Below are 12,182 nucleotides of genomic sequence, written 5' to 3'. Positions count from 1 at the left end.
TGAACATATAATAAAAAGATAAGAAAGGAGGGCCATTCCTTACAGTAGAAGGCAGGCTGGCAATATGGAAGGAGTAGGGGAGTTAGAAAATCACCATTTTGCACCCATTAGAGTCAACACTGGTTTAGGTAAGAATCATGAACAGCTAAGAAATCCACAGGGACAATTTGATAAGGAACAAGATATTTAAAAGGTCTCAAATGCTACAGACTGCTACTAGTCGCAAGGGGAAAACAGAAAGTATGCAATGGAGACACTAGGCAGTGGACTACCTTGCTGAAGTAATCAAAATGAACACTTCCCAGTGAAGGGCATATAGCTATTGTATACCTGCAAATACAACATCTGAGAAGGTCACTTGTGTAGTATTCTGGCTGTGTACGTAATCTGAATCGAATCTCAAGGCAACAGTAGATAACCTAAATTGAAGAATATTCTATAAAACAGATGACCTATACTCCTCTAAAATGTTAATAGCACGAAAAATAAAGACAGGTTAAGGAATTCCCCCAGATGTTAGAAGAAATATGATAACTAAATGCAACAAATGCCCAGGTGGCTCAGTTGGTTAAGCGTCTGCCTTTGGCTCAGGTCATGAACCTGGGATCCTGGGATCGAGCCCAGCATTAGGCTCCCTGCTCAGCGGAGAGCCTGCTTCTCCCTCTCCCTCTCCCTGCTACTCTGCTACTTGTGCACTCTCTCTGTCAAATAAATAAATAAAAATCTTTTTTAAAAATTAAAAAAAATAAAAATAAAAAATGCAACAGATGATTATGAGCTTGATTCTAGACCGAATGGGAAAACCTGTAAAAGATATTACTGAAATAACTGACAAAATTGAAATATGGGCTGTAATTTCTATCAATTTTAAATATCCTGATTTTGATAACTACTGTGAATATGTATGATAATATTTTTGATCTTTGGAAATACACACTGATGTAAGAGGTAAAAAGGTATGATGTTTAGGTCTTACTTTCTATGGGTCCAGGAAAAATAGCATGTGTATGTGCACGTATAATCAGAGAGAGAGAGAGAACAAATAATCAGCAGAATTGTCAAAAATGTTAAAAACTGGTGAATTTGGGGGTGCCTGGGTGGCTTAGTCGGTTAAGCATCTGACTCTTGATTTTGGCTCAGGTCTTGGTCTCAGCGTCATGAGATTGAGCTCCGCACTGGGCTTGGCACTGGGCGTGGAACCTGCTTAAGATTCTCTCTCTCCCTCTCTCTCTGCACCTCCCTGCCTCTCTCCCTCTCTTAAAAAAAAAAAAATTGGTGAATCGGAATAAAAGGTATAGAGAAGTTCTCTATACTATTTTTTGTAACTTTCTCATAAATTTGAAATTATCTGAAAATAAAGTTTTGTTATGTTAATCCAACATCTTTCTGGCATAAACTGCCTACACTTTTGCTATTAAAAATTCTGATGATAGGGACACCTGAGTGGCTCAGCAGGTTGGGTGTCTGCCTTCAACTCAGGTCATGATCCCAGGGTCCTGGGATCGAGCCCTGCATCAGGCTCCTTGCTCAGAAGGGAGACTGCTTCTCCCTCTGCCTGCCGCTCCCCCTGCTTGTGCTCTCTCTCTCTCTCAAATAAACAAATAAAATCTTTAAAAACAAAAACAAACACAAAAACCTCTGATGATAATCTAATATTCTTTCCCTATAAGTCATTTTTGCTGCCCAGTTGCTCAAAAGATTCTTCTTTTGGGCTGCCTGGGTGGAACAGTCGGTTAAGCGTTCGACTCTTGGTTTCTGCTCAGGTCATGATCTCAGGGTGGTGAGACTGAGCCCCTTATCAGGCTCCCCACTCAGGGTGGAGTCTGCTTTACACTCTCTCCCTCTCCCTCTGCCCCTCCCCACTGCATTCTCTCTAAAATAAATAAATCTTAAAAGAGAAAAAGATTTTTCTTTTAAGTTCAGTAACTTTCTTAGAATTTGTCATGCTGTTGGTTGTTCTGGGCCAATAGTCTCAGCTACACAGTGTAGATTTTCAAATTTTTTTTAATTCAGTGAAGTTTTCTTGAATTATAGTCTTTAATATTTGTTCCTCCAGACTGGTGATGTGAATATGAATTTTGAAACAGATGAAGAATTTGAAAACTCTACTATATAAAACAATGATAATAATAAAAACTGAATTATCCATTCAAATATTTATTGATGATCTACTATGGGACAGATATGCCTATTCCACAAAAAATTAACAAATGGAAAAAATGTCTAGTAGGTCAATTAATCAGTACTAAAGAACTGTTCCCCAAATGACTTCATACTGTAATACAAAGGAGTATGTTTTACAGTACTCAATTTCTACCCAGGTTCCTTGTATCCTGTAACTACTTAACCTCAACACTTTACAACAATTCTTTTCAACAAAGAATTGTTTTGTTTTGTTTTTGTTTTTTTAAAGATTTTATTTATTTATTTGACAGAGAAAGAGAGAGCACAAGTAGGCAGAGTGGCAGGCAGAGGGAGAGGGAGAAGCAGGCTCTCTGCTGAGCAGGGAGCCGGACGTGGGGCTCGATCCCAGGACCCCAGGATCGTGACCTGAGCCGAAGGCAGCCGCTTAACCAACTAAGCCACCCAGGCACCCCCAAAGAATTGTTCTTTAATACAAATAAAATTCGATCCAATAAACAGTCTTCAAAAATGGGATGAATATAAACAATTGAAATTCAATGCATATTTGTAAATTGTATATCCACTGCTCATTTTTTAAAAAGGCACTTGGTACTGTATTGATCTTGGAACCAAATTTGTTTACTTTCATGTATTATGTCATATAAAATTTAATCCAGAAGAGAACTCTTAGCTAAATTTTTAATACTTTGACTATCAAAGAGCCAAAAATAGGGGTGCCTGAGTGGCTCAGCTGGATGAGCATCCAACTCTTAATTTCGGCTCAGGTTATTATGTCAGCGTTGTGGGACTGAGCCCCACATTGGGCTCTGTGCTGGGTGTGGAACCTGCTTGAGATTCTCTCTCTCCCTCGCCCCTCCGCGTCCCGCCCTCTCCCAACCTAAAAAAAAAAGAAAAAGAACCAAAAAATAAACTCACAATGAATTGTATATTAAATAAATTGCAGAACAACTATCTGAACAAAGATAATCATCTTACCATTTCTAATAGAATAGCCTGAGTTTTGGCCTCTTTTTCTGCCTTTATTTCTTCTACTTCTTCAGCTGATCTTCCTTTGAAATCATCAATTTCTTCATCTGCTCCTATTCGACCACTCTGTAAGGCAGAAGTTACTTAAACATATAGTGAAAGAATTGAAAAATCTGAGAAATACGGGAGATGTGATGCTTTGTCCTTGGTTCCATCAAATGTGTTAGAATAGACTGAAACTTACAAGCCTCTGAAAATTGATTTAAATTAATTTGATAATATGAGCCAGACTAAGCTTCTAATTTATTATTAAATCAAGATAAACATTATAAAGAAATTATCTGGTATCCAACTCAGTGCTGAATGCAGAAAATAAATGACCTTAAAAATTATGCACCAAATCCCAACTATGAAGATCAATTCCGCTTTGAGAAAGCCTCATAAACAGAAACTTATATCTTAAAAAATATGAAGGAAAAGTCTACATTATTTCACAAAAATTTCTGGGTTCTAGCATGGCTCCAGAGTGTTCCCAGTTGAAAACTCCCTTACAAGATGATAGTTTACCTTAGCCTTAAAGCTACATTCCTAGAGTTAGGAGACAAGAAAAACATTTTCGCAAGGTATTCACATAAGCTTCCAGAGCTAAGGCTCTTCTAGTGGAACAGAAATTGAAGAAAGGAAATTAGGGAAATCAAAAGATAGCTAGAAAAATTAGTATCTCTATGGAAGAGAAAAAGAAGGCTAAACTTGTCCTAGTAGAATTGATCAAGCAAGATAGTCATTCTGAAGAAATAAGTTTTAATAAACTAAAAAGCAAAATCTATACAAAGCATTAATATGCATGTACATTCAATTACAAGAGGACTCTACTTACATCTAGCTGTTCCCTTGTAGGTTCTGGTGATCGATCAGGAATTAATAAATCAGGAGGGTCATCAAACGGATCATCTAAAATCACTGTATGATTTATCCTTACAAAATAAATCCAAGTCAAAGGTTTCATTTACATTATTTCAGAATTCACGTTTTACTTTTTATAAAGATTGTAACAAATGTCTTAAGTATCTCTAACGCCCAAAAATCATAGGCACTTAAATTTTAATGCACAAGTATACGAGAGTATACTTTCACAATCAGTGTTACTGTTTTTCATTGTTTGATATTAGATTTACTACTCTGCATTACTCTAAAATAATATATCTAATATCAATATGTCTAAATCTTAGTACTTTTGCCATATTTCTCAATAATATACATTTTTTAAAACTAAATTAAGGAGGGGCGCCTGGGTGGCTCAGTCATTGGGTGTCTGCCTTCGGCTCAGGTCATGATCCCAGGGGCCTGGAATCAAGCCCCGCATCGGGCTCCCTGCTCAGCGGGAAGCCTGCTTCTCCCTCTCCCACTCCCCCTGCTTGTGTTCCCTCTCTCGCTGTCTTTCTCTCTGTTAAATAAATAAATAAAAATCTTTAAAAAAAAAAAACAAAAAACTAAACCTAAATTAAGGATTAATAATTCCTCCCAACATAAGCAATTATAAATAATTAGTAGAAGTATAAAAATACAAGGGCGCCTGGGTGGCTCAGTTGGTTAAGCGACTGCCCTCGGCTCACGTCATGATCCTGGAGTCCCGGGATTGAGTCCCACATCGGGCTCCCTGCTCAGCAGGGAGTCTGCTTCTCCCTCTGACCCTCCCCCCTCTCGTGTTCTCTCTCTCATTCTCTCTCTCTCTCTCTCAAATAAATAAATAAAATCTTTAAAAAAAAAAAAAGAAGTATAAAAATACAAAAGGTCTTTTTTACTTTATGGATTCGTATAGTCTCGTATTAATTCACATTTTGGAATTATCCAAAAACCAGTTCTATGCTTGCCATCTCCACAAACATCACAGTATTAAAACATTCTAGTACATTGAGATAGCAACCACACCTGATATCTTGATATGGTACAAAGTCCTTGTCAACAAAGGTCTCATTAATTTTCTTAATTATGTCCATGCCTTCTGTCACCTCACCGAACACTGTATGAACACCATCAAGATAATCTAGATTATCTCCTGTAGTAATAAGAAACTGAATAGAAAGACACAGAAAAATATAAATATATATCTGTAATTCAAACTGAAATCAGTTACAGACTGACAAAAATATACAAACACAATACTCTACATTCACTGCATGGATTCTTACCCACTTGTTACTAGTAGTAATTAAAAAGTACAAGCTTATACATAAAATATCAATACACATACAGATGCTTCCCTGATTGTTTAAAATACTTGGGCAAACCAAAGCTCAGTTTCTTCACATGTGAATTGTGAGGGGAAAAAAAGCATCTACCCCAAAATGGGTTGTTGTGAGGATCAGACAATGAATGAAAGGTTCTCAACATGATCTGTTCTGATGTAATAAATACCAAAAGGAAAGAGACCACAATGTGAACAGTGATGATCCATGGATAGGAGGATTGTGGATAATGTTATACGTTTTTGTATCTTCTGAAGTCCTCACACTGGACATGCCTTTAAAAGAAAAAAGTACAGGTGGCTGGGTGGCTCAGTTGCTTAAGCATCTGACTCTTGATTTCAGCTCAGGTCATTATCTCAAGGTTGTGAGATCGAGCCCTGTGTCAGGCTCATGCTGGGGTGGAGCCTGCTTAAGATTCTATCTCTCCCTCTGACCCCCCTTCTCTCTCTAATAAAAAATAAATAAATAAATAAATAAATAAAATTTTTAAAAGAACAAAGTAATTTTTTTAAAATATTTTATTTTTAAGTAACCTCTACACCCAACATGGGGCTCAAACTCACAACCCTGAGGAGTCACATGCTCTACGGACTGAGCCAGCCAGGTGCCCCCCCAAAATAATTTTTTTATATAAAAAAATATAGTATATAGGGGTGCCTGGGTGGCTCAGTCAGTTAAGCGACTGCCTTCGGCTCGGGTCATGATCCTGGAGTTCCGGGATCGAGTCCCGCATCGGGCTCCCTGCTTGGCAGGGAGTCTGCTTCGTCCTCTGACCCTATCCCCTCTCAGGTGTTCTCTCTCTCTCATTCTCTCTCTCTCAAATAAATAAAATCTTTAAAAAAAAAAAATATAGTATAATATTTTTCTTCTAACAATTATCTTTGAAATTCTCTTCTTATTGGATAGCTTAAAGCGATAACTTGTGGCTCTTTCCAGTCCTTCATTTTAAAACAAAACTCATCTTGGGGCGCCTGGGTGGCACAATCAGTTAAGCATCTGCCTTCAGCTCACGTCATGATCCCAGGGTCCTGGGATTGAGCCTTGCACTGGGCTCCCTCTCCCCCTGCTCATGCCCTCGCTCTTCAAATAAATAAATAAAATCTTTAAAAAAATGTTCTCTATAAAAAAAGTAAATAAAAATTTAAAAATGAAACAAAACTCATCTTCTTACTCATTTCCTAACCTGAGATCCATGTTGATCACTGCCATTGTTCACCATGGACACAGTGCCTTTCTTCTTGTGCTTAATTCTTGGTACTTTTTCAGCCTCGAAAAAGCTTGCTTGATCACCATACAGTTGACTGAAAATACATACAGTAAAGTTATAAAATATAAGTACTCTCAACATGAAATACAAAGTACTAGTAACAAATAGGATTACCATTTCTTTATAGAAATGCCACTATGATTCAAAATACTCTCTTTTTTTTTTATTTGCTATAGACATTTAGGGAACTTGGAAAAAAATCTATATTTGAATTGTATTTTAAAATGCAGATTGAAATATGTTAGATAACACTGTTAAGAGGCAATTCTATTTTTTCTCATTTAAAAATAAAAGAACTCACCCAAAAACAGACTCTCCTCCACGGCCAGTCCCTGTAGGATCACCAGTTTGTATGATAAAATCCCTCTATAATAAACAAGATACTTTGTTAATTCACAGAGTTTGCTAGATGGTTCCAATAATAAAGGACATGACTTATATCCACCAACTCACCTGTACATTGTGAATAAGACAATAATTGTAATACTTTATTTTGCACAACTTCAGGAAATTCAAGCAGGCTGAAAGAAAAGTAAATACTAAATTTATCATAGGGGTTCACAAAAACATTTTTAAGCAAGTAAATGCTTAGTTGGCATAATTTCATTTCTAAATTACCATACAAACACCCCCCAATGGTCAAATATCCTAAATCATAAAAAAGGCAGTAAGTCTAGAAAAAGGCAATATATTTTAAATTATCTTTTTATTCTCTTTTTCTTAGGACTTCTTGGGCATCTGAGCTAATGCAGGAAACTGACACTTATTTGGGATAGGCAACCATTAACTAATGGATTAGTTTTGCAAGAGAAAAAAAACCCAAAGAGGATACTATGATGGAAAAGAATCTATCAGAGTATCTGAAAATGGGTACAAATTACATAAATTAGATAAAATCAAATATCTGAGACCAATTTCTTTAATGATGACTAAACAGCTCTTCACAAAAATCCATATACTTATCATGTACCAGCTTTCTCATATAAATACACTCATTTATTCAGTAAATATTTATGGAGTATCTTCTAGGTGCTTGGCACTACTATCACAAATGCCATTAAACCATAGTCCCTCCCCTCAACAAGTTCATAGTCTAGTTGTACACTAACCAACTCTCAAAACACTAAGCTAGAAACCAGACAGAAAGATCTATGAGGCTGTCCAGGGTCCTTACACCCGAGCAAAATAATTACAATACTGGATATATCTAATAATACCATCTGTGCCACTTATATAGTAAAATGGTAAAAAGTGGTTTTAAAAAAGCCACAAAGTTCAAAAGGAAGATTGTTTCTGGCTAGGGAAATTAGAAGACCTCATAGAGGCTGAAGGTGGACATTAAAAGAACTAGACAGGGGCGCCTGGGTGGCTCAGTCGTTAAGCATCTGCCTTCGGCTCGGGTCATGATCCCAGGGTCCTGGGATCGAGACCTGCATCGGGCTCCCTGCTCTGCGGGAAGCCTGCTTCTCCCTCTCCCATTTCCCCTGCTTGTGTTCCTTTCTCACTGTGTCTCTATGTGTCAAATAAATAAATGAAATCTTTAAAAAAAAAAAAAAATACAAGAACTAGACAGGCAACGAGTAGAGAGTAAGCATTTCAAACTAGGAAGACAGTATGAATAAGTCTGGATGTGCAAATATAAATGTTTTTTGAAGGGTCCAAAAGACCAGTCTAAGCTCTGTAACACTCTGGTAATACAAAGTAATAGAGGGTAAATAGACCGGAGGGGTAAGATGGGGCCAAGGTATTGAAAGGTCTTGAATATCAGGATTTTGACTGTTTTCCTAGAAAAATACATTTCTGGGATTACTGTTAAATACAAAAGAGTAGTCCTTTAACTAGAAAACAAAAATAATGGATCTAGGTAGTGATCAATGGCTGCCAAAATCCTTAGATGAAAAGCTAATGGGGACACTATAACAGATACATCAGGTGGACACGCCTGAACCCACCGACCAATTTTAACTTTGCAGTAAGAACCAACCAGACATCAAGTACTTCCTGAATGTGATGCAGCTGAAGTGCAGACTACCTTATATGAAAATATTCTTGCCAAAAACATTAAACCGGTACCTTATCAAGGCTCTAGATCTAAGTGGCAATTTATGAGAAACAGAAGAGATAAAAATATATTTAAAGATACAACAAAGATAAAATCAGTCAAATCCAAAATGAGGGAAATTCTATAAAACAAATGACTCAGATTCCTTCTCAAAAAGTTGTTAAGGTAGAGGCGCCTGGGTGGCTCAGTCAGTTAAGCTTCAGACTCTTTATTTCAAGTCAGGTCATGATCTCAGGGTCCTGGGATCAAGCTCTGCGACGGCTCCATGCGGAGTCCGCTTGTCCCTCTCCCTCTGCTCCTCCCCCGCTCATACACTCTCCTTTCTCTCAAATAAATAAATAAGTAAACTCTCAAAAACAAAACAAAACAAAACAAAACCCATTAAGGGAAAAATGGGGGTTGGGGTGGGGAAGAAACTGTAGATTAAAAGATATCAACCAATATAACGTATGGACCTTGGCAGTTTCTTACAAAACTGAACACATTCTTACCATAAAATCTAGCAGTCACACCTCTTGGTATTTACTCAAAGGAGATGAAAATGTATGTTCACACAAAAACCTGCATACACATGTTTATAGCAGGTTTGCTCACAATTGCCAAAATATGGAAACCACCAAGATGTCCTTAAGTAGGTTACTGAATAAATAGTATGTGGTACATCCAGACAATGGAGTATTATTATTTGCTACTAAAAAGAAATGAGCTATCAAGCCATGAAAAGATATGGAGGAACCTTAAATGCATATTACAAATTGAAAGAAACCAATCTGTAAAGATTACTTACTGTATGATTCCATCCATATAACATTCTGGAAAAAACAAATCTATGGATACAGTAAAAGATCACTGGTTGCCAGGAGTTGAGGAGAGGGATGCAAATAAATAGGCAGAGCACAGAAGATTTTTAGGGCATGATTTACATGATTTTCCTGTATGATACCGTAATGGTGGATATATGTATTATACATTTGTCCAAACCCATAGAATGTACAACACCCAAGAGTGTACCTCAATGTAAACTATGGATTATGACGTGTCGATGTAGGTTCATCAAATGTACCACTGTAATAACAAGTGTACAGTGTTACATAGTACAAATGGTACAGATGTACAACAAAGGTAGACCCTGGTGGGGGATACTGAAAATGGGAGAGGCTGCACATACGTGGCGATAGGGGTCTATGGGAAATCTCTCTATATATCTTCCCCCTAGTTTTGCTATGAACCTTAAATTGCTCTAAAAAAATAAAGTCTTTAAAAATAGGCGGGGGGGGGGGTTGTGAACATAGCATAACGTATAGAGAAGGTGAATCACTATCTTGCACCTGAAACTAATGTGACATTATGTGTCACCTAAATTCAAATAAACAAAATTTAAAAAAAAAAAAAAAGGCAAGGGGAGGGGCTCCTGGGTGGCTCAGTCATTAAGCTACTGCCTTCAGCTCAGGTCATGATCCCAGGGCCCTTGGATGGAGCCCCCACAACGCATCAGGCTCCCTGCTCAGCAGGAAGCCTGCTTTTCCCTCTCCCACTCCCCCTGCTCGTGTTTCCTCTTTTGCTGTGTCTCTCTCTGTCAAATAAATAAATAAAATTTAAAATAAATAAATAAATAAGGCAAGGGGGAGAAGCTATAGATTAAAAGATATTTAAGAGCTATATCAGCCAATATAATAAATGAACCTTGTCTGCATCCTTAAATTACCAAATATTTTTAAAACACTTATGAGACAAAAGGAAAATATGAATGATACCAAAAAATTATTGCCAATTTTTTCAGATGTGATAATGATTTGTGGTTATTTTTTTTTTAAAGATTTTATTTATTTATTTGAGAGAGAGAGAATGAGAGACAGAGAGCACGAGAGGGAAGAGGGCAGAGGGAGAAGCAGACCCCCTGCTGAGCAGGGAGCCCGATGCGGGACTCGATCCCGGGACTCCAGGATCATGACCTGAGCCGAAGGCAGTCGCTTAACCAACTGAGCCACCCAGGCGCCCTGATTTGTGGTTATTTTTTTAATCACTTTTTAGAAATACGAATTGAAGTAACTGCAGATTAAATAAGTCCCATGTAATGGATTTATTACAAAAAATCCAGTATAAATGAAACAATATTGGTTATGTGTTGACAACCGTTCGTTAACTGGTCATTGGCACATGAGGGCTCATTTTCATGACTCTCCTTCTGTATATAAGTTTTCTATAATAAAAAGTAAAAAAAGGAAAAAATAGAAGGAAGGGAGAGGGGGAGGGAAAGAGGAAGAAAACTAAGTCTGGATATATTTACTCTAAAGCGGTAAGTAGTTATACATGTAAGTAAATATCCGATCACAGGCTTACAAATACATACAAATGGGGTGGGCTTATCTTTTTAGTCTTCCAAACGATCTTTGCAGAATCGCTATTTGTCTATTCTGTCTGTGTTAACTAGGTAGGATAACCCTACCTCCCCTTTAGTTCTTCACAACCCTGGGGAAAGGGGCCCATTCATTTGCGAGTTGCTGTCCCACATGAAGAGAGTGTCAAACAAATTCAAAGGAAAGCAAAACCAAGAGATGAAAAATACAATTCCCTATAACATCCTTTGAATTTCTGGATCCCACCATCCTTAAAGCCAAGCTTACCTCAGTAACAGGAGGCAATCAATTATTTTCTTTGTTTAAGCCAGTTTGAGTTTCTATCATCTGCACTGAGAATCCTAACTAATAAACATGTATATATACATTAGACATAATGTATATATATATACACATTAGACTATATATATACATTAGACTATATATACATATATATATATATACACACACACATTAGTCACTGTAATGAGCCTTTAATGTGTGCAAAGTGGCAGGCATTGCACCAGGTGCTTAGGATAGACAAGAAGGCGACTAAGCCTTTGCAAACAATTCCAGGATAACAGGTAAATGATATAACAAAATGTGTTACATGCTGTTTAAAAAGACAGCAGAAAAAACAGATCTAATTCCTCTTAGGGGCAAGGGAGAGCTTCACAGAAGAAATCATGCTTGATCCAAGGTCTGAATAATAAGCAGGAAGTTTGCCAAAAGGACAACAGTAGAGAGAATCATTGGAGTAGAGGCAACAGTATGAGAAAGGTATGGATGTATGATTGAGCATGCAGTGGGGGGGGGGGGGGTGCGGAACAACTCAGTGTGAGATAGAGTGTAATATGGCAGAAAGACACTTATTGTACATACTGTTTCATCCTCTTTGATAGACTCTGCATTCCAAGGGGACAGGATCCTGACTGTAACTAATCTCTGCGGCCTCTAGTTTCTCCCAATTCTGATACAGTCTCCACACTGTTGCCTGTTATCTTCCTAAAACAAATTTGCCATGCCTCGATCCTGCTTTTAAAACCTTCAAAGACCCTAGCCATCAGTACAGCACACAAGACTATTCACATCTGATCTAACCAATATAACCTATAGGACCAGACTCGTAGTCTGCCATTCCACGGCACGTATCATTCCTT

At 37.5% G+C, this 12,182-nt stretch overlaps 1 protein-coding gene across 1 annotated transcript in view; it reads right to left on the bottom strand.

The window, feature by feature from the left end:
* The window catches only part of PPIL4 (peptidylprolyl isomerase like 4), a 38,228-nt gene that overhangs the window by 25,132 nt on the left and 914 nt on the right, over positions 1-12,182 (bottom strand). The window contains exons 2-7 of the mRNA XM_021693252.2: positions 7,078-7,145; positions 6,926-6,990; positions 6,541-6,658; positions 5,041-5,183; positions 3,989-4,085; positions 3,121-3,237 (exon numbers count right to left, since the gene is read on the bottom strand). Coding sequence (XP_021548927.1) covers positions 3,121-3,237; positions 3,989-4,085; positions 5,041-5,183; positions 6,541-6,658; positions 6,926-6,990; positions 7,078-7,145 — 608 coding nt within the window. The remainder of the gene's footprint in view (positions 1-3,120; positions 3,238-3,988; positions 4,086-5,040; positions 5,184-6,540; positions 6,659-6,925; positions 6,991-7,077; positions 7,146-12,182) is intronic.

This window comes from Neomonachus schauinslandi, chromosome 8, assembly GCF_002201575.2.
Source record: "Neomonachus schauinslandi chromosome 8, ASM220157v2, whole genome shotgun sequence".
Taxonomy (NCBI): domain Eukaryota; kingdom Metazoa; phylum Chordata; class Mammalia; order Carnivora; family Phocidae; genus Neomonachus; species Neomonachus schauinslandi.
Note: the sequence above shows the minus strand (reverse complement) of the source record. Positions and strands in the feature narration are given on the sequence as shown.